We start from the raw sequence: 22,955 nt of genomic DNA, 5'->3' as shown, positions 1-22,955 counted from the left end.
GTGCCGCCACCTCCAGTATATTAATACCGGTGTAAATGTGGGTAATAACTTTAAATCCCACTGCCATTTGACACACTGTCCCCTCCTATCTTTCCAATACTCCCCTCTCTCTGACCATCTGTTCAATAAAATCACACAAACTACCACATATTTAAAAATTTATAAAACAATCAAAAAGCAATAGGGGCAATCAATAAATGTTCAATACCCAAACGTGGAGCGGTTCCTACAGGTTGAAGCAATAGAATAAAGCAGGTTGAAAATGTAGAGTTAACCAACCACCCCACATGAGGACGGTTACCTTAACGTCTCTGAACTTGGTCATGACCACGTCAGCAGTGGTGGGGTGTAGGGCAGGCAGCTCCTCGTATATATTAGGGAAACACACCAGAGAACCCAGCAGGATCTGAGCCTCCACCCGTGGGGCCTGACAGAGAGACAAACAGGGGGGTAAACTCAGAAGACTACAGTGTTGAAACAGATCATTTAACTGTACTGGGGGAGGTGTTGTGTGGTGCATCCAGAAGTAGGTGTACAGTATATTGAAGCAAGTTTTCTGATTCAAAATGAGGGGAGACACCTCAAAATGTAAAGTGAATCTGCACTTATGAGAATAAACATCAGTCATTGAGCCAATAATCAGTCAGCCGATAAGTCAGTCAGTCCTAACAGACAGCTATTCCAGTGCATTTCGATCATAGTCAGAGAGATAGTGAATTGCAGCAGTGTTGTTCTCACATTGAGGGAGGAGCAGGCTGTGACTCTGCTGGCTGCAATGATGAAATCCAGGATAAGCATGGTGGCTCCAGGCAGCCCGATGGAGAAGAACCGAGGAGAACAGTGCTTAATGATGGTGTTCACTATGTCCTGAGAAACACAGAGGGAACAGTATTTAACAGAGGGTAGTGATAACTGCAGCCAACACACTCTCTCTCAGTCTTCCTCTCTCTCAGAAACACACGCGCACGAAAACACACACACCTGGTCGACGTGCATAAGGCCACAGTGCATGATGTTGTAGAAGTGTGTGAGGAAGTCTGAGTTGGGCGAAACGTCCTGCCTCCTCTTCATGATCTTACAGATGAGCTTGTAGGCGTGTAGCTTCCCCTGTTTGTACCTCTCTGTCAGCATGGTCGCCTGTACAGGGGACAAGCAGTCGTGACACAGTCACAGATACAAGGGTAGAAGAGTTATGTTATTCACTTCAGTGTAATGTTAAAAATAAGGCTCTCCTGTATCTGTACATACTGTACCAGTCAAAAGTTTGGACGCATCTACTCATTCAAGGGGTTTTCTTTATTTTTTTACTATGTTAGACAATGTAGAATAATAGTGAAGACATCAAAACTATGAAATAACACATATGGAATCATGTCATATCCGAAAAAGTGTTAAACAAAATACATTTTATATTTGAGATTCTTCAAAGTAGCCACCCGTTGCCTTGATGACAGCTTTGCACACACTTGGCATTCTCTCAACCACCTTCATGAGGTAGTCACCTGGAATGTATTTCAATTAATAGGTGTGCCTTAGTAAAAAAGTTCATTTGTGGAATTTCTTTCCTTCTTAATTCATTTGAGCCAATCAGTTGTGTTGTGACAAGGTAGGGGTGATATACAGAAGATTGCCCTATTTGGTAAAAGACCAAGTCCATATTATGGCAAGAACAGCTCAAATAAGCAAAGAGAAATGACAGTCCATCATTACTTTAAGACATGAAGGTCAGTCAATCCGGAAAATTTCAATAACTTTTAAAAACTAAGTGCAGTCGCAAAAACCATCAAGTACAATGATGAAACTGGCTCTCATGAGGACCGCCACAGGAAAGGAAGACTCAGAGTTAACTCTGCTGGAGAGGATAAGTTCATTAGAGTTAACTGCACCTCAAATTACAACACAAATAAATAACAGACACATCTCAACATCAAATGTTCAGAGGAGACTATGTGAATCAGGCCTTCATGGTCGAATTGCTGCAAAGAAACCACTACTAAAGGACACCAATAAGAAGAGACTTGCTTGGGCCAAGAAACACGAGCAATGGACATTAGACCAGTGTAAATCTGTCCTTTGGTCTGATGAGTCCAAATTTGAGATTTTTGGTTCCAACTGCCATGTCTTTGTGAGACGCAGAGTAGGTGAATGGGTGATCTCTGCATGTGTATTTCCCACAGTAAAGCATGGAGGAGGTGGTGGGATGGTGTGGGGGTGCTTTGCTGGTGACACTGTCTGCCATTTATTTAGAATTCAAGGCACAATTAACCAGCATGGCTACCACAGCATTCTGCAGTGATATGGTATCCTTACAATAATTTGTTTTTCAACAGGACAATAACCCAACACACCTGCAGGCTGTATAAGTGCTATTTGACCAAGAAGGAGAGTGATGGAGTGCTGCATCAGATGACCTGGCCTCCACAATCACCCGACCTCAACCCAATTGAGATGATTTGGGATGAGTTGGAACGCAGAGCGAAGGAAAAGCATCCAACAAGTGCTCAGCTTATGTGGGAACTCCTTCAAGACTGTTGGAAAAGGATTCCAGATTCCAAGCTGGTTGAAAGAATGCCAAGAGTGTGTAAAGCTGTCATCAAGGCAAAGGGTGGCTACTTTGAAGAATTTAAAATCTATTTTGATTTGTTTAACACTTTTTTGGTAACTACATGATTCCATATGTGTTATTTCATAGTTTCGATGCCTTCGCTATTATTCGACAATGTAGAAAATAGTAAAAATAAAGAAAAACCCTTGAATGAGTAGCTGTGTCCAAACTTTTGACTGGTACTGTATGTTACCCTCAAAGTACATGTATTTTATAAAGTAATGGAACAGTGAGGGGTAATACTTACTTTGAAGAGCCAGGGGGTGAGGATCCGGAGGGGAGGGATGAGGACCGGGCGAGGAGGAGATGACTGGTTGTCCAGAGAGATGCCCAGATTATCTCTGATCTGGTGAGAGAGGGAGAAAGAGAGAAAGAAGAAAGAAAAGAGTGAGAGAGAGAAGATAGGAGAAAAATAAAGAAAGAAAGGAGAGGGAAAGAGAAAGAAAGAGTAAATTAATGTTGTGAATGAGTGTCTTACATACATTGATCCAGTAACTTCCATTCTTGTATTGAGTACAGTCTGATTCCCGTATGGTTCCTCACCTTGGAAAGGTTCTGCCACAGCTCACAGAGATAGTCAAAGACCTGCGCGTGGATCTCTGGGTCCTTAATGGTGTTCACATCACCCAGAATGCCTAGCATCCTCCGCCACATCACCGTGGCAACGTCAGCGTGCCAACCGGTCAGGGAGCCACCGGCCATCACACTGCAGTCCTCTGTAGGAAACTCACTGGTTTCTGAGAGGAGGGGAAAGGGGGACAACACTTTTGAGTACACTGTTAGTATGTAAGTAAGGCTGAGTGTGTAGTGTGTTTGTGTTGTGTGACAGATAGGTGAGGGACCGTTCAAGTTTGGGTAGTGACTAGATTAACCAGTTACTATAGAGAGCAGTGTGGGTGTGTGTGTATTACCCAGGTCATCAGGAGTGTGTAGTACAGAGTGATGTAGTTTCTCATCCAGCTGCAGGTCCTCGTGCTGCAGCCCTATGTGTTCAGCGGTCAGGGTGGCTGGAGACGGGCTCTGTGAGCAGGAACCACCCAGGGAATGCATCGGGGACGCACTCTCTGAACCTGGATGAAGGCACACAGAGATTGATGTAATGAATTAGGTAGACATTGTATAATAATAATGTATTGGATTGAAACCTTATTTTATCATGGATTTCTATGAGCTTTCCTAGATGATCAAAGTTCTTTAATGTGGGAACGTCACTAAGATGTATAAAAGGATGAGTGATGTGGACATTGAAAGCCGATGTGTTCTGATTTGTGAATCTGCAACTCTGACCTGTGATGGTGTCTGCAGACAGGCCTTGCTGGCTCAGACTGCTGGTCTCTGAGTCTGTGTGTGTGTGTGTGTGTGTGTGTCTCTCTGTCTCTGACCTGTGATGGTGATGGCGTCTGCAGACAGGCCGTGTTGGCTCAGACTGCTGGTCTCTGAATCTATGTGCAGGGTGGTGAGGCTGGACAGCTCCTGTTCCTCTGCAGTCTGGGGCAGCCCTCCAAGGCTAGCATTATCCTGGTCCAAAGACCCCGCACCACAGCCATCTGGACCAAAGCTGAAATCTAACAGCATAGTGCCACCCAATGGTCAGTACAAGTAGTAGTCCTCTAGCATGTCAAGAGCAATATACAATTCCTGCCCACTCCGATCCACTCCCACTCCGATCCACTCCCACTCCGATCCACTCCCACTCCGATCCACTCCCACTCCGATCCACTCCCACTCCGATCCACTCCCCTACTATGTTACTTAGTTACAGAACCAGGTTTTTTACACAATCAATATGCATGCAAAGCAAGCGTGAGCTAACTGATATAATCATGATTTATAACCTGTAATATCCTTAACAACACGAGTCACTGATTTAACGAGATGTGACGTCAGCTGTCACTTACTTTCCAACTTGCAGTTGGCGTACTGGAAGGCGGTGAAGGAGTCTGACTGGCTGTCGGAGCTGATGACGTCGCTGCTGCTGGCGGGGGAGGTCCACTCAGAGGGCACACCGGGGTCGTCCACGGGTTGTGAGACGTTCTGACAGCCCAGGAGCTCCGGCAGGTCTTTGGGGATCTCCAGACTACAGGGGCTACTGCCACGCCTCGTCATGCCCTACAGAGAGAGATAGAGAGAAGTTAGTACTCTAATGTTTGGACTAAACATATAGAGAGCATGAGCTGAGAACATTCACTTATTAACTCAGCTCAGAAATGGTGTGTGTGCGTGTGTGTGCACGCGTGTGCATGAGAAATGAAAAAGAAAATTGAAAGGTGACTTACCGAGGTGCCTCTCGCTCGCAGACGCTCTTGGATAAATTCGTCCATCAGGTCTCCAAAGTTTTGGTTGCCGTTATCACTGGACACAGGACGCATCGTCTGACAAGGGTCCTCTTTGTTGCCTGTGTCCAGGCAGAGAGCAAAGGACATACACGTCACCCCATTGACAGAAGATACTGACACACACAGCTACAAGCATCTTCACATCTTTATCATACAGATCTCCTCAACACAATACAAGACCATTGGACTAAAATATTGAATGCATGTCATTCAGTGGATAATGTTAAGTTCAGAAATGTATGCCTGTGTAAAAGTATCAGTCAATAAAGTAAGGTAACTGTGGTGTTGTATGTGCTGTTAAATAAAGATAAAGAATTAAGGTAACTGCTGCACAATTCTCAACGAAACAATCTTAAAGAAAATACAACCAACACAACTGAGTCCAACCAGTAAAGCGATGCAGGAGTTACTCACATGCATGCAGTCCGAGAGAGAGAGAGAGAGAGAGAGACAAAACCTTGTCGTCTTGTCTAAGCCATGAGTACAGCACATCACAGAACAGAGATTAGTCTAGCTATGTAAACTGCACTGTGGTTGGGCGAGGGAGCGGTCAGTCAGTTAGTCTAGCTATGTAAACTGCACTGTGGTTGGGCGAGGGAGCGGTCAGTCAGTCTAGCTATGTAAACTGCACTGTGGTTGGGCGAGGGAGCGGTCAGTCAGTTAGTCTAGCTATGTAAACTGCACTGTGGTTGGGCGAGGGAGCGGTCAGTCAGTTAGTCTAGCTATGTAAACTGCACTGTGGTTGGGCGAGGGAGCGGTCAGTCAGTCTAGCTATGTAAACTGCACTGTGGTTGGGCGAGGGAGCGGTCAGTCAGTTAGTCTAGCTATGTAAACTGCACTGTGGTTGGGCGAGGGAGCGGCCAGTCAGTCTAGCTATGTAAACTGCACTGTGGTTGGGTGAGGGAGCAGCCAGTCAGTTAGTGTGTTAACTGGGTAGCCAAGGGAAACTGAAAGATGAGGCAGCATACATATGAAGGCCATGATACATTAATTAACAGTTACTGTATTCACTTAAATGTTGAACTGGATTGTCAAAGAGAAGCAGAGGGCAGAGAGTATGTTTCCATCCCATGACATTTCTCTGGATAGTTTGAACTTTCAACTGTGTTAAAGTTTTAAACTAGTGACCTGCCATTAAAAATGTGTGAATCTACTGCCCAAAGAAGCCACTACTGCATGTTCTGCTAACCCAAAGATTATGGCAAGCTGTGTCAACTGCCAATGTTAAAATAGTATCTAGCTACGCCAGTGAAATTTAGTGGAAGAAAAAATAAGAGACATTGGACTTTGTGGTGTCATTGAAGTGACTCAAGAGGGCCCAGCTCAATGCGTGGTGCTGAAATCCTATTCTACATCAAAAGGGTTATACTGCCCCCACCTGTTTGGAGGTATATTGACATGTTATTAGAGCATCAGCTTAGTCTGGAGGACACAGATACATTTCCCAGTTTCATGTATACATGGAAGAAATGGACTTCATAGACCAGTATCATGCTACACTATGTGTTCTGTGTCAATTGATCAATGTAAATGAGTTAGATAGCCAGTTTTGGCCTGTAGATTTGCCCCCAGTGTGTGCAGTTAATGTGTTGGAAGGTGTTGAGTTGCTATGATAGAGAAGGCGGAGGTATGAGGCCGCATGCATCATTCAGGGAAGGAAGAGGAGGGGAAGAAGAGATTTAGTCCAAGAAGCTGTAGGAGGAGGAGGGGAGAGTCATCCCAGGAGGTGGGGCCTTTGGCCGGGCTTTGGTTCTTTTTGGGGATCATGTCTGCTACTTTAAAACAGGAAAGACAAAAAAAAAAGATGCTTCAATTCAATCCGCATTCAGCAAAAACAGTTAATTAAAAAAAACTGAAAAAGATGGAGGAGATAGAACGGTGGTGCTTTGTGTTTTTGTTTCATTCTGTAGTTTTGTTTTTCCATGTTGTGGTAGTGCCTTGGAGCACAGTGACGCTCCTCAAGTCTCTCACCTGGTGCTTTCTTTCCAAAATAGCCCAATACGTGAGTGTACAGGTCCCTCAGGGGCGCCTCTGTGGACACGCCGGGGGCTTTGCTTTGCCGCTGCGGGGACGCGGAGCCGGAGGCGTGGGCCTTGGGCTTGGAGAGAGCATGGACCACAGATTTATACACACCGCCCAACAGAGCCCCCTGCTGCTGCCGAGAAGGACTGAGCCCCGACTCCGCATCCTGGGACCTGGACCGGGTCCCACGAGGCCGAAGGGAGGAGCGCCCCAGACGGACACGTCCCGGCTCAGTCGCATGACCCCCCACTCCACTGGCCTCCCGTTCCGGCTGCTCCCCACTTCCGCTCACCCCCTCCCCTCCTGACCTATCTTTACCCTTTGACCCCCCCAACCCTGCCCCTTCCCCAGCCCCTCCAGACCCCACCCCTCCTACAGAGTGGCTGCTGAAGTGGCTGAGGCGGCGCAGCCTGGCCCTCCAGTGGGCCTCCTTGGAGTCTAGGGGGCTGTGGAACTGGACAGACTCTGTGGAGGGCCGGAAGCTGACGTGTACCCCTCCCCCTGCCCCATGGCGCTTTTTGGGCCTACCCCGGACCAGCCTGGGCTTCAGGGAGTGGTGGAGGTTGAGGGAGAAGGACTGCTGCTGGGGCTGAGGGGCCTCTTGGCCTGAACCTCCTGTTTCATTATTATACTCACACTCTGTGGCGTCTTGCCTGACCAAGTAGGGCTCTTCCCTATTCTCTGTTCCCCCAGTAGTTAAATGCTGGTCAAGACTAGAGCTCGCCCTGCTGATCAGCTCCCAGTCATCACTCTGTTCCAAACACTCATAGATGCTCTTCTCAGCAGGCTGCTGCTCTGCCTCTGTACTGCTCTCTTCTGCTGAGTTTAAGATGCTATGCTGCCTTACCTGGACCTGTCTCCTGACCTGCTGTGACCCTGACTGTACCATCACAGTGCGACCCTCCACAGCGTCACTAGGGCCACCCCTCTCCCCCCCTCCACCTCCCCCCTCCAGGCTTATGTGCATCAGGTACTCCCTGAAAGAGCTAAGCAGGTCCTCCTCCCCCTGCATGTCCCCCTCCTCATCTCTCTCAGAGGACTGGGTGAGGTTGGAGGAGAAGGAGGCTCCACCACATGTCCAGTCAGGGGCAGGGGGGCGGGGGCCTATCATCTGCCACAGGTAGTCATAGATGCTATCCCCCACTTCCAGAGAGGCCACCCTGCTACCTGGGGCTGTGTGTGGGTTGGGGGGGTGCAGGGAGTGGCTCCGGGAAGAGCAAGGGGGGTGGTGGGCGTGGTGGGGGGCAAAGACAGCGGTGATGGTGGAGTGAGAGGGGGGACTGTCGGGGACAGGAAGTGCACCTTTGACCCTCTCAGCGATGAAGGGCTCCATGATGTCAGAAGCGCTGCTGCTGCGGGGGAGCGGAGGCCCCTGGGGCTCCAGGTCACTGGATGCTGAGAACACCTCAGAGGCCGGGGTATTCTCGCTCTGGGAGCAGTGGCGGATCCTGGGTGCCCGAGAGGCCATGACCATGGGGGGGTCCTCCATATCTGGACAAAGGGGATACACAGGGCACAGCTCACTGGAGAGGGGTCCTACCAACTCTACGTGCAGGAAAACACAGCGAAGGGAATGGATCAGTAACATACACCACACCGTGGTGCAGCAATATGATCATATACAGTCATATATTTTCCACATTTTGTTCATTTATAGCCTCATTCTAAAATGGATTAAATAGTTGTTGTTTTTTTCATCAATCTAGACACAACACCCCATAATGACAAAGCAAAAACCGGTTTAGAAATGTTAGCAAATGTATAAAAAAAAACAGAAATACCTTATTTACATACAGTACCAGGCAACATTTTGGCCACACCTACTTATTCAAGGAATTTTCTTTATTTTGACTATTTTCTACATTGTAGAATATTAGCGAAGGCATCAGAACTATGAAATAACACATATGGAATAATTTGATTCTTCAAAGTAAGCACCCTTTGCCTTGATGATAGATTTGCACACTCTTGGCATTATCTCAACCAAACCAAACTTGTCTCCAAACTTTTGACTGGTACTGTAAGTATTCAGACCCTTTGCTGTAAGACTCTAAATTTAGCTCAGGTGCATCCTGTTTCCATTGAACATCCTTGAGATATTTCTACAACTTGTTTAGAGTCCACCTGTGGTAAATTCAGTTGATGGGACACGATTTGGAAAGGCACACACCTGTCTATATAAAGGTCCCACAGTCGACAGTGCATGTCAGTGCACAGACGAAGGCATGAGGTTGAAGGAATTGTCCGTAGAGCTCAGAGACAGGATTGTTGTGATGCACAGATCTGGGAAGGGTACCAAAAAAAATGTCTGCAGCGTTTAAGGTCCCCAAGAATACAGTAGCCTCTTAAATTTGGAACCACCAAGACTCTTCCTAGAGCTGGCCGCCCAGCCAAACTGAGCAATCTGGGGAGAAGGGCCTTGGTCAGGGAGGTGACCAAGAACCCAATGGTCACTCTGACAGAGCACCAGAATTCCTCTGTGGAGATGGGAGAACCTTCCAGAAGGACAACCATCTCTGCAGCACTCTACCGATCAGGCCTTTATGGTAGAGTGGCCAGACGGAAGCCATTCCTCAGTAAAACTCATGACAGCCCGCTTGGAGTTTGCTAAAAGGCACCTAAAGGACTCTGACCATGAGAAACAAGATTCTCTGGTCTGATGAAACCAAGAATGAACTTTTTGGCCTGAATGCCAAGCGTCACATCTGGAGGAAACCTGGCACCATCCCTAAGGTGAAACATGGTGTGGCAGGATCATGCTGTGGGGATGTTTATAAGCGTCAGGGACTGGGAGATTAGTCTGGATTTAGGGAAAGATGAACGAAGCAAAGTACAGAGAGATCCTTGATGAAAACCTACTCCAGAGATCTCAGGACCTCAAACTGGGGACAAAGGGGGTGATCAATTTTGTTTTAAGTTCCTCGGCGTACACATCACAGACAAACTGAAATGGTCCACCCACTCAGACAGTGGTAAAGAAGGCGCAACAGCGTCTCTTCACCCTCAGGAGGCTGAAGAAATGTGGCTTGTCACAAAAAACCCTGACAAACTTTTACAGATGCACAAACGAGAGCATCCTGTAGGGCTGTAACACATTCTGGTACAGCAACTGCACCGCCCTCAACCACAAGGCTCTCCAGAGGGTGGTGCAGTCTGCACAACGCATCACCGGGGGCAAACTACCTGCCCTCCATGACAGCTACAACACCCAATGTCACAGGAAGGCAAAAAAGACAATCAAGGACAATAACCACTTGAGCCACACCCTGTTCACACCGCTACCATCCAGAAGGCGAGGCATGTACAGGTGCATCAAAGCTGCGACCAAGAGACTGAAAAACAGCTTCTATCTCAAGGCCATCAGACTGCTAAACAGCCATCACTAACACAGAGAGGCTGCTGCCTACATTGAGACCCAATCACTGGCCACTTTAATAAATGGATCACTAGTCACTTTAAAACAATGCCACTTTAAATAATGCCACTTTAATAATCTTTACATATCTTACATTACTCATATCATATGTATATACTGTATTTTATACCATCTATTGCACCTTGCCTATGCTGCTCGGCCATCGCTCATCCATATATTTATATGTACAGTTGAAGTCGGAAGTTTACATACACTTAGGTTGGAGTCATTAAAACTCGTTTTTCAACCACTCCACAAATTTCTTGTTAACAAACTATAATTTTGTCAAAGTCGGTTTGGACATCTACTTTGTGCATGACACAAGTTATTTTTCCAACAATTGTTTACAGACAGATTATTTCACTTAATCACAATTCCAGAGGGTCAGAAGTTTACATACATTAACTTGACTGTGCTTTTAAACAGCTTGAAAGATTCCAGAAAAGGATGTCATGGCTTTAGAAGCTTCTGATAAGCTAATTGACATCATTTGAGTCAATTGGAGGTGTACCTTTGGATGCATTTCAAGGCCTACCTTCAAACTCAGTGCCTCTTTACTTGATATCATGGGAAAATCAAAAGAAATCAGCCAAGACCCCAGAAAAACAATTGTAGACCTCCACAAGTCTGGTTCATCCTTGGGAGCAATTTCCAAACGCCTGAAGGTACTATGTTCATCTGTACAAACAATAGTATGCAAGTATAAACACCATGGGACCACGCAGCCATCATACTGCTCAGGAAGGAGACGCGTTCTGTCTCCTAGAGATGAACGTACTTTGGTGCGAAAAATGCAAATCAATCCCAGAACAACAGCAAAGGACCTTGTGAAGATGCTGGAGAAAACATGTATAAAAGTATCTATATCCACAGTAAAACGAGTCCTATATTGACAACCTGAAAGGCCGCTCAGCAAGGAAGAAGCCACTGCTCCAAAACCGCCATAAAAAAGCCAGACAACGGTTTACAACTGCACCTGGGGACAAATATCGTACATTTTGGAGAAATGTCCTCTGGGCTGGTGAAACAAAAATAGAACTGTTTGGCCATAATGACCTTCGTCATGTTTGGAGGAAAAAGGGGGATGCTTGCAAGCCGAAGAACACCATCCCAACTGTGAAGCACGGGGTGGCAGCATCATGTTGTGGGGGTGCTTTGCTGCAGGAGGGACTTGTGCACTTCACAAAATAGATGGCATCATTAGGCAGGAAAATTATGTCGATATATTGAAGCAACATCTCAAGACATCAGTCAGGAAGTTAAAGCTTGGTCGTAAATGGGTCTTCCAAATGGGCAATGACCCTAAGCATATTTCCAAAGTTGTGACAAAATGGCTTAAGGATAACAAAGTCAAGGTATTGGAGTGGCCATCACAAAGCCCTGACCTCAATCCTACAGGAAATCTGTGGGCAGAACTGAAAAAGTGTGCGCGAGCAAGGTGACCTACAAACCTGACTCAGTTAGACCAGCTCTGTCAGGAGGAATGGGCCAAAATTCACCCACTTATTGTGGAAAGCTTGTGGAAGGCTACCCAAAATGTTATACCCAAGTTAAACAATTTAAAGGCAATGCTACCAAATACTAATTGAGTGCATGTAAACTTCTGACCCACTGGGAATGTGATGCTGAAATAAATCATTCGCTCTACTATTATTCTATTATTTCACATTCACATTCTTAAAGTAAAGTGGTGATCTTAACTGACCTAAGACAGGGTGTTTTTACTAGGATTAAATGTCAGAAAAACTGGGTTTAAATGTATTTGGCTAAGGTGTATGTAAACTTCCAACTTAAACTGTACATATTCTCACTCACCCCTTTAGATTTGTGTGTATAAGGTAGTTGTGTGGGAAATTGTTAGATTACTTGTTAGATATTACTGCACTGTCGGAATTAGAAGCACAAGCATTTCGCTACACTCACTTTAACATCTGCTAACCATGTGTATGTGACCAATAAAATTGAATTTGAAAGGTTCACCTTCCAACAGGACAATGATCCTAAGCACACAGTGAAGACAACACAGGAGTGGCTTTGGGGCAGACTCTCTGTTTAAAATGTTTAATACATTTGCAAAAATCCCTAAAAACCTGTTTTCGATTCGCCATCTATGGGGTATTGTGTGTAGATTGATGAGGGAAAAAAATCTGTTTAATCAATTTCAGAATAAGGCTGTGTAACGTTAAAAAATGTGAAAAAGGGGAAGGAGTCTGAATACTTCCCGAATGCATTGTACATCTGTGTAAAGGATGAAATGATCAGGTGGTTGAATTTAGTCAGCCCAATAGGCAGGTTTGTATTAATGGTTTCATTTCACCCAAGAGCACCAACCAAGTCCATGCAATAACATGTTGTTTTCTTATGTATGCATGTTCTCATATACAAAAACAATGGCAGACAAAACATGGCAAAAACTGCATTCCTTTTCATGGTTAATGGAATATTTAAGCTGCATCCAATCATATCCATATCATTAAAGCCAGCCATAAAAACAGCTGCAGTAGAGGAAACAGACTAATTACAATTCATCAATAAGAACAAATGAGAATTCATCCCAAAAAAATCATTTAAAAAATGGGTTGACAATATGTCATATTTTAGCAGAAGCCATAAAATCATACATTTATAGGGACTAGGTGTGCACACCAAACCACATGCAGGGGAAACTGTTTGGATCTGAGAAAGATATTAAATAGTGATTCAGAAACAACAACAGATCAGATCTAAAACACAACACACCGCCAGAGTCTAGGCCTGAGAGAAATATCCTCAAACAAGAGCTCACAAACACAGCAAGACAAGCAGGCTGTGTGGAATCACAAGCAAAGGCAAGCATAGAAACAACATGCAAAGACAGACAAGAACATACAGATAGTGAGTGAAGAAGTGAAGTGGGTGGAGGGGGGTACAGATAGAGGTACAGGTACAGGCGTAGAGTAGTGGGCTCTACCTGCCAGCTCGTCAGCTAGGGAGGTGAGGACAGAGTCAGACAGGAGAGGGTGGAGAGGATGGATCAGGACAGGGGCACTTTTAGCGCTGCGGATAAAGGCGTGGGACAGGAAGCTGTCGCCCGTAGAGCAGCTACGCAGGGCTGAGGGACGGACGGACGCAACACAGAGAGGAAAGAGAAGGAAGGAGAAGGAGAGAAAGGAGGGAGGGGAGGTGAAAGAAGGAAAGGGGAGAGAAAATAGAGAAGAGTAGGGGTCGTGGAATAGAGGGACAGAGAGGAAATGGATAGAAAAGGAGTTTAGAAAGAAGAGGAAGGTAAAAACGGGAGAGAGGACGAAGGTGAGAAAGTGAAAGGAGAAAGTGAGGACTGTGAGCGTAAGGCAGAGAGCAGTGACCTTCAGAGAGGAGAACTAGGAAAAGGCAAAGCTGCTGCCTGTCTGTCTGTACCTCAGGAGCCAGGTCACAGAGCCCTCCGTGATTATAACTGTAGGTTACGACTGTAACCCCGGTTCTCTGATCGTATGAGTGAAGTATTTCACTATGGGATACTTCTCCAGCGTATTCGTCAGAGGCCTTATTACAGTACGCCAGCCATGATTGGCTGGACGTCGAGACGCGTCTCTGAGTCATTCAAGAATAAGCCACACATCTTCCTCGCTCATGCAAGGAGGGGGTGGTCTGGTGAAATACCTCACTCATACTATCAGAGAACCGGGGTTACAGTCGTAACCTGTAGTTCTCTTTCAAGTGTTCGTTTCGGTATTTCACTATGGGATATACTGAGTCCCGTATTGCCAGACAAGCTTATCCTGACGACCGACTGCCCTGTGCTATATATCACACAAATGGGCTTTACTCGCAGAAGATCCTACACGTAAAACAGTATGCACCAGGGTTGGTGCAGTGACATCAAGCCCATAGAACTTTGCAAAGGAAAAGCCCAACTCGCTGCTGAGCAAATATCTTGGACAGATATGCCTCCAAATAAAGCCCAGGCCGTAGCCATTCCTCTAGTGGAATGAGCCCGTAGACCAGCAGGAGACTGAAGACCCTTACTTGTGCAGGCCAAAGCAATAGCCCCCACTATCCAGTGGGAGAGGCATTGTTTAGTGAGCGCTTTACCTGTGAGGTTTCACCCAGGAAACAAACCAATGATCACATTTCCTAAATCCCTCCTGTCCATGTAAATGCGCAGAGCACGTACTGGACACAACATATGCAATCGTTGATGCCACAATGATACCCTATTGTTACCAGGTGCAAATTGCAGACATGACGAGTGCACCGAGAATGCGTGAATGTCACTTACACGCTTTGCAGAAGTCAGTAGTCGTAATAGCGCAGTCTTAAATGAAAGAATCTTCAGTTCCACCTGATCCAGCGGCTCAAAAGGCTGTTGGCATAGAGCATCCAAAACAACTGATAAATCCCATGACGGGGCCAGCAGTTTGGACACCGGACACAAGCGACGTGCACCCTTTATTAAACGAGTGACAAGGGGGTGTTGCCCCACTGTCATGTTCCCAAAACCCTCCTGACAAGCCAAAATAGCTGCCAGATATACTTTAATAGTACTAATTCCTGTAGAAACAACAGGATTGCCGGGACAGGGCACTGGAATGACACTGTCTGTATTTTAGCGCACCATTCCTCAAACACCTGCCATTTATAATTATAAAAGGGACTAAAATGGATGCGGCTCTAGAACTCATAGTGGAAATTACAACGTGGCGCTATTAGTATGAGCGATAGCCCCATCTATCGCACCCTGGCTAGGGTGGGGTAAATCAGGATCAGAGAGATAATGCATACAGGAGGACGCGTGACCACTCGTGCGCCAACGAGTCCACTCCCATCGGTGCATCCCGATCCCTCACGGAAAATAACAGTGGACACTGAGTACTCTCCATTGATGCATAAAGATCCACTGCTGGCATGCCGAAGTACATCAAAACCTGATTGGCTTCCTCTGGGTGGAGCTTCCCCTCTCTGTATAGAGGGTTCCCCCTGGCAAGTAAATCTGCCCCCAGATTTAGTACATGAGTAGCTCTCAGTGACTGGAGATGCACACTGCTCCACATAATCAGTATGTGTGCCCGTGTAAGTGAGGGGATAGCAGTCCCCCTTGTCTGTTTATGTACTCCACAACAGTGGTATTGTCTGTTCTGACTAGAACATGACGCACCTCCAGAAATGGGAGGAACAACTTTAATGCTAAGGACACTGTAAAGAGCTAACCCTCTCATATTCAAATGTCCTAATGGAATGACTGCTAAAGCCTAGTGGCCTCAGGCATGTTTTGAATGAGACCAGGTTCCCTCTGTGAAACAGTGCTAGAACATCTTGGAATGTTCTTATATGTTCCATAAAAAGGCGAGCTTTGAACGATACCGAATCCAGGATTAAACCTAGGAAAGATATTGTCTGCGTGGGAATCAGAACACTCTTTACTGTGTTTATTCTGAAACCTAGAAGTGTCAGGTGTTCCTATAATAGCTGACTGTGTTCTAAGACCTCATCTTTGATTGCGCGCACAGCAGCCAATCGTCTATGTATGTCATCAGCTGAATGCCCTTCTCTCTGAGTGGGGCTATAGCTGCCTCGGTACACTTCGTAAAGACAGGAGGTGACTGGCTCGTAGCGGGAGAACGCGCTCATGAGAAACATGTCTGACTGCTCCCTTGGCCTGTAGCCTGGTTGCGCTAGTGTTAACATTTTTTATGTGAACTGACATTGGGGAGTGTTTGAGACAAGAGGGGGGCTTTGTGGAAGCATCCATCTGAACATGGTCTCTTCTCCTCTTTGGGCTGTACTCTGTGACCACCAACTTGGACCAGGTACGCCGGAAGAACACTGAGGTGCCTGGGAACTTGCACCCTGGAACAGGCTCGGGATTGGAAGAGGGGATAGAACTGGGCTTGGGGGAGACTGTTCTTGCCTCTCTGGCGATGGGGACATCGCTAGACCATGCACTTTTTTCCCCCACTGGGTGGGGTTAGGAGCAGGCTGGCCCCTTGGTGCCATGGGAGATAAGGAGGGCTTCTTAGACCAGGGGCCCTTAGAATCCAAGTTTCCCTGCTGCCCTGGGTTCGCAGCCCAGGGGGCTGGGCGTCTGGGGATCTTAAAGGTTGAGGGTGGTCGACCTGCTGCAGCCTGGGCGAAGGTGCGGAGAGGCACAGGGTAGGCACTGGGCTGTGTATTCCTGGGCAGACAGCTTCACCCTCCCTTGTTTTCTCCTCACAACGTTTCTGCATCATCTCAACAGTGGGACCGAAAAGGCTTTTAGGGTCTACTGGAGCATCTAGGATCTTCAGCTTCTCACTGATAGGTTGAGCCATCCAGATCTCTCCTGGGATATCATGAGTCCCATGGCTCTCCCTGACAGCGGCTGTGAGCAGACGCAGGTTGAGGTCTGTGGTAATACAGATCTCATTCCATAGACCAGGCTCTGGTTTGACCGCTAGCTCCTCCTGTAGCTCTGCTTGGTATGCCGAGAGCATGGAGGTGGTGCTGAGAGCCCTCACTGCTGTGGCAACCGACCTCTAGTTTTTCTCTGTCACAGAGGACTGGAAGGACTCGTACTTGGTTGGTAAGGTGGGGAGAGTCGAGGTCATGGATGACTTCTGGCTGGGGTGTAGATGGGAAGCCACCTGGGGTTCGATGGGGCATGTGGGCCAGCCCAATCCCTGTCATGTCAAAGCAGTCCAACATTGACCCACCATGGACAGGGTTCTTGGAGGAGAAAAGGGTACTCCGGGTATGGGTAACCTCCTCCAAACTGGTAGTAATTGCCTGGGTGCCCGTTTAGCTTTGGTTAGCCTCTTACCCTTGTAGCGGGATGTGGTGGTCTCTGCTCCTGCATTGGGCCAGGGAATCACCAGTTTATTCACAGTGCGTTTGCACACATCCTGCAGGGCCACACCGAGAGCTGGTGTGGATTATGCCCCCCCTTCGTGTTTTGTTCCTGATTCCCCGGCAGAAAGCTTGGTGGGCTGGCATGAGGGGATGGAGGAATCTTTGTCTCGATGACGGGAGACTGTCGGGGTGGAGTCGAGGTTGGCAGGTGGAGTCCTCCAGCAGCGGTGATATGGCGTCGAGCTGGTCGCCCCAGCTAGAGGTTGCGCCACGATCTCCCGTGGGGATATCCATCACCTCCGGTGCGCCGGTCTCCATGTTAGGATCCTGTTGACTCAGGCTAGCTTGGCGTGCTAACCTGCGATGGAGGCTCTTCACAGTGATGAAGGCACAGTGTGGACAGGAGCCAAGGGAGGCTAATGCTTCCTGGGCATGTTGCAGCCCAAGGCAAGCGGAGCATACCGAGTGGGTGTCCTTGGCCGATATCTTATTTCCACAGGAGCAGATTCGTGCTGGGAGCTTCTTCTTGTTTGATGTGGGAGATGCCTTTGTTGCATAGCTTGGATGCTATGTTTTTAGCTGCCAGAAAAAAATTGCATAGTATGCTAGGCCGATAGCTAGCGATTAGAGTGGGTTATCTCCGACGGTTGCACTCGGTGTGATGGCCAGGTACTGTTTCCGAAAGGAAAGGTTTGAAAAGATAGCTTGATGTAGCTAGTAAACTTTTCTTGCCGAAGTAAAAAAAAAAAAGCTAGCTAGCGTGGTGGCTAGTTTGCCGACGACTAATCACTGTTCGGATACAGCTAACTTGGTTGTGAACGAGTTCGCTGTGTCACAGCTGTACCTGTTACTCACTCAAATAATTTTCCTCTAGCTATGGTGAAGGGAATCCCAAGAAAAGCACCCGGTGAGCGAGTTGTAAGCTCACGTCTGTGTACAGTTTAGCTATTTCTGGAAAATGCAGTCGTGTCGAGGTAAGCTTTCTGATGAAAAGCGAGAAGAGGTGTTACAATGACTCAGAAACACTGCGTCATGGTCCTTTATAAGGTAGGAAGGACACCCTTCCCGACACACATGTCTCGATGTCCAGCCAATTATGGCTGGCGTAGTGTAATAAGGCTTCTGATGAATATGCTGGGGGCGTATCCCATAGTGAAATGCCGAAACGAATACTTGAAAGAGAACCCACACAACCCTTATGCTCAGTTGAAACCTTCTTCACTGGAGGACTCCCACACAGTACTGATTTCCTATTTCATTGATTATGTATAAATGGCTAAAATAATTTAATGACAGTTAACAGCAGTATAGCAGCATTATAGCAGCATTGACCATTACACCAAAATCTTACTCAAATGTGCCACGTACATTGATCTACTGAAACCATCACATAAAGCATTTTAAATCATCCATGAAAATATATCTTAAACGCCTTGCCATAAGGTTAAGACAACCACCCTTCCCATATGTAGACATGTAGTTTCCTCTGATAAATATGACAGCTGGGACACTAACCCACAGTCTTCTGGCGCATGATGTTCCTGGCCTTCTCCATACCCGGGGAGCCAGCGGTGGTGGCACTGCGCTGCCTCATGGCTGCTGCTTGACCGCTCCCAGGCTGGTCCCTGCTCCAGCCCTTAGAGAACGAATGGCCCACAGCCGTCTTCTGGCCCTCGTGAGCGCCCCCTAGTGACCAACACAGAGAGGGAAAGATTGGTTTCAGGTTGGAACGTCTCTGTGGTGTTAAAAAATAGAAAGGGAGGGAGGGAGGGAGTGAGTGAGTGAGTGAGTGAGTGAGTGAGTGAGTGAGTGAGTGAGTGAGTGAGGGGAGGGAGGGAGTGAGTGAGGGAGCAGTGGTGTAGTGGTCCAATTGCACAGGCACCTAGCACTGTTGTTTGGTTAGCAGTGTTTCTGTAGCACATGAATTGGAGTTGGAAAATAAATGGCTACTGGATTGATGCAATAAAATAAGGTTTTGGGAAAGCGTTTCCATCTACCAGAAGATGGTTAGGCCTATCATTATCATTGCTATATTTTTTATATTTCTTAATTGTTTTAAACCTGGACATTTGACTTCATATTATGAGGAATGTCTTACCTTACTTTAAAGTAGCCTATAGCCAAAATCCCACCATAGAAACATGGAGGCAATTATTTGTATATAGACTTAGTCATATGCTTTCTCCTGTTCTATTGGCTTTCCTTCAACTTTCTTCCATTGTCAAGCAGCCAAAAGCATTATCTTAGTAAAATTAGCAAACCATGATGGTTGTTGCATATTTAAATCCCCTCTATTTTTACATTTCGAACGGATATTTCCATCTCTGTCCATGAAACCGCTCGTATGTGTGGTGCACATTTTAGAACGCCGGTTTCCTGCAAATTGCGATTTGGTAGTCACGCGAAGGTCTACAACCATTGGTACATTGCTGCGCCTAAATGTGAAGAACTAATAGTTTATCAAAATTCTAAGCTAAACATTCTGATCTGTTCCATCAGCCTTATTAATTGAAATGGTGTATTCCTCCACTAGACCACTTTGGTACCTATCAGTGGGTATTAAGAAGTGAGTACATGCAATGCCCATGTGGTTATACGGCGTATACCTGCCTATACCCTCCAGTACACTGCTGAGAGAGTGATAGAGAGAGGAAGCAGTGTGTGTACCTTTTCCCTTGTGTTTCTTCTGTTTCTGTTCGCTCAGCTTGTCCAGGGGCAGCTCGTTGAGGTCCAGACTGTACAGGTTATGGAACAAAATAAAAAATAAATAAAAAAAAATGGCCATCCCTCACTTAGATTCCATTACAAATTGAACCTCTGTTTAATATTACCGTAAAACTTCAATTAAAATGCAGTCTCAAATAGCCGCTGGTCCCTTTTAATAGGCAGGCAACGGCACACATTTCAGCAAATAAATGCCTGTCTCAAATAGCCGCTGGTCCCTTTTAATAGGCAGGCAACGGCACACATTTCAGCAAATAAATGCCTGTCTCAAATAGCCGCTGGTCCCTTTTAATAGGCAGGCAACGGCACACATTTCAGCAAATAAATGCCTGTCTCAAATAGCCGCTGGTCCCTTTTAATAGGCAGGCAACGGCACACATTTCAGCAAATAAATGCCTGTCTCAAATAAACGGCGTGTCTAAATTCATTGTTTACGGGGTTATCATGAATTACATTCAATTGTTTACGAGGTTTAATGTTTGATTTATTCATTAAATAAATAAACATGAAATAATTCAGCAATGACTTGAAAAAAGCCATCATCTATAGGCAGTAAGAAACTGATAGCCACTAGATAACTGGCAAGCACAAAAACAGTCAACAACTTCGTGAGTATAGACCCCCAGAAATCATCCTATCGCCCTCTATTGGCGAATGTAAGAACTGCCGAAAATGCAAAGTCATTATTCTGTCAAGGATCTTTAAAAAATATATACATAATAGAGGCATACTAAGACAAAATAAACTTGACAATGTGTAACAGATAACACATTAGTGCAGGAAATAATATAATAAATTGATTAAAATGCTGGAAGTGAATTCTGGAATTAAACAATTAACTATGAAAATTAACAAAAGCTGTGTGCATTAAGGAAAAAGACTCCTGGCTCGAATAGAAGCCTGGCTCTAATAAGCGACTGTTGTGTTCAGGGATTTAATCAAATATTTGCCCGGGCTATTAATTTAAGTTTTACTGTATTTTCTTTACATGGCTTAACAAAATGCTTGGACTTGTGCTTTCTACAGTATGTGTGTTTAGAACGTTCTCTCCTGTCGTTACCTGTACAGGTTGCGGGCCAGAACTTTGGTGAGCGTCTCCATGGTGAGGGACCACTCTGTGACCAACTCCTCCCAGCAGGTGAGCGAGGACAGCACAGTCAGCAGGTCGTCCCACAGCTCCCTGGAGATGTACACGTTCAGGTTCCCTTTGATCCAGGCCACTATCAAGGTCTACCAGAGAAGGAGGAGAGTCAGAGACCGACAGAGTAGCATGACAAGTAGAAACGTCCCTTAGAAACTTCCTTTATTTAGGTCTCATGCAGAGGAAGGTTATGGAGGCACCATGGCTCTCTCAAAGGTCTTTGCCTCGATTCCTTGTGTCCTCTCCCAAACTTATTTTCAAAATGTCAGTGGGCAGCGAGGGGAGGATTCAAGGAGAGGACATGAGGAATCAAGAAAATACTATTAAGAAAAAGCCCTTGCGGTTAGTCACAGTAGGTGTCCCAAATGGCATCCTCTTCCCTATATAATACAGCGCTTTTATGCAGTGCATTATATAGGGAACAGGGTGCCGCTTGGGACACAACAACTGTATGTTGTGAGTACTATGCTGGGTACCTGAAAGACGGCCCCGGCCAGCCTCCCAGAGAGAGTGATGTTCTTCTTGCCATGGGGCATGATGGAGGGAGGTCTCCTCATCACACACTCAGTCACCCTTAACAGCACCAGCAAGATCTGCTCCCTGCAGACGCATAGACAGACACCAGAAGAGTAGCGGTCACATAGGATCCCTCATGTTACACAGAGTGGAAAGTTCCTACCCCTCCACCTTGGCTCTAACCTAACATACTAGGCATAAAATAAAAGCCTGAGCAGGGTCTCTGCATCCAGTGTTCAGGGGGAAAGGAAGCTAGGTTGAAGATACTGTATCCCTGAAAATCGAATGTCGACACCCCATCAAATAAGTGGATTCGGCTAGTTCAGTCACACCTGTTGCTGACAAGTATATAAAATCTTGCACACAGCCATGCTATCTCCAAAGACAAACATTGGCAGTAGAACAGCCTTAATGAAGAGCTCAGTGACTTTCAACGTGGCTATGATGTCCATTCAGAAATGGTTTGTCGAGATGGGTGTGGAAGAACTTGACTGGCCTGCACAGAGCCCTGACCTCAACCCCATCAAACACCTTCGGGAGGAATTGGAATGCTGACTGCGAGCCAGGCCTAATCGCTCAACATCAGTACCCAACCTCACTAATGCTCTTGTGGCTGAATGGAAGCAAGTCCCCACAGCAATGCTCCAACATCTAGTGGAAAGCCTTCCCAGAAGAGTGGAGGCTGTTATAGCAGCAAATGGGGGACCAACTCAATATTATTGCTCATGATTTTGGAATGAGGTGTTCAACGAGCAGGTGTCCACATACTTTTGGTCATAAAGATTACATAACCAGACTCTTCAGATCTGCAAATATAGAAGGGTTAGGGCTAATGGGAGTGGAGGGTAGCAAATTGGGTCTGGCCATAACTGTATGCTATGCTTTCCCATTAGAACCAATACGCTGCTCAGTGTTAGCGTGTAGTGTTGTGGTGCTGTACCATGTCTTCTGGTCCATGGTTTCATGCATGACCAGGCTGCGGTAGATGTTGAGGACTCTCTTGCACATGTCAACATGTTCCTCCAGCAACACCTTGAGCTCGTTGGCTGGCTCCAGCAGAAAAACGTTGGCAGAGTTGGTGACAAACACCTGGGGTGAAAGAGAGCGAGGGGTAGATGATGGTGGTGAAGAAAGGCATGGAACTGGACAGTATCGATGGAAGTTAGTGATCATTCCAGAATAAGACTTTATGTGGTTGCCGATTTATCATAATGTGTGTATGTGTAGGGCAATAGAAAATACCTGTAGAGTGGGCTGAACACCGGCATGTACACTGTACTCCAGCAGCTCTTTCTCAGACACTTTATTCACCCCCTGAGGACACAGAAAGACATACACAAGAAGTGTTAGACTGAGAGACCATGAAGACAGGCGCCATCATGTGTACTTACT

At 46.3% G+C, this 22,955-nt stretch overlaps 1 protein-coding gene across 1 annotated transcript in view; it reads right to left on the bottom strand.

The window, feature by feature from the left end:
• LOC139384097 (ral GTPase-activating protein subunit alpha-1-like) overlaps nucleotides 1–22,955 on the bottom strand; it is a 127,775-nt gene that overhangs the window by 78,091 nt on the left and 26,729 nt on the right. The window contains exons 12-28 of the mRNA XM_071128743.1: nucleotides 22,806–22,877; nucleotides 22,504–22,652; nucleotides 21,524–21,647; nucleotides 20,967–21,136; nucleotides 19,850–19,917; nucleotides 18,698–18,868; nucleotides 13,329–13,469; nucleotides 6,913–8,454; nucleotides 4,882–5,000; nucleotides 4,504–4,714; nucleotides 3,988–4,170; nucleotides 3,517–3,675; nucleotides 3,149–3,342; nucleotides 2,853–2,951; nucleotides 982–1,137; nucleotides 739–867; nucleotides 302–427 (exon numbers count right to left, since the gene is read on the bottom strand). Of these exons, the coding sequence (XP_070984844.1) occupies nucleotides 302–427; nucleotides 739–867; nucleotides 982–1,137; nucleotides 2,853–2,951; nucleotides 3,149–3,342; nucleotides 3,517–3,675; nucleotides 3,988–4,170; nucleotides 4,504–4,714; nucleotides 4,882–5,000; nucleotides 6,913–8,454; nucleotides 13,329–13,469; nucleotides 18,698–18,868; nucleotides 19,850–19,917; nucleotides 20,967–21,136; nucleotides 21,524–21,647; nucleotides 22,504–22,652; nucleotides 22,806–22,877 (3,813 nt within the window). The remainder of the gene's footprint in view (nucleotides 1–301; nucleotides 428–738; nucleotides 868–981; nucleotides 1,138–2,852; nucleotides 2,952–3,148; nucleotides 3,343–3,516; nucleotides 3,676–3,987; nucleotides 4,171–4,503; nucleotides 4,715–4,881; nucleotides 5,001–6,912; nucleotides 8,455–13,328; nucleotides 13,470–18,697; nucleotides 18,869–19,849; nucleotides 19,918–20,966; nucleotides 21,137–21,523; nucleotides 21,648–22,503; nucleotides 22,653–22,805; nucleotides 22,878–22,955) is intronic.

This window comes from Oncorhynchus clarkii, chromosome 25, assembly GCF_045791955.1.
Source record: "Oncorhynchus clarkii lewisi isolate Uvic-CL-2024 chromosome 25, UVic_Ocla_1.0, whole genome shotgun sequence".
Classification (NCBI taxonomy): domain Eukaryota; kingdom Metazoa; phylum Chordata; class Actinopteri; order Salmoniformes; family Salmonidae; genus Oncorhynchus; species Oncorhynchus clarkii.
The sequence above is the reverse complement of the archived record's forward strand: the minus strand, read 5'-3'. Positions and strand labels throughout refer to the sequence as shown.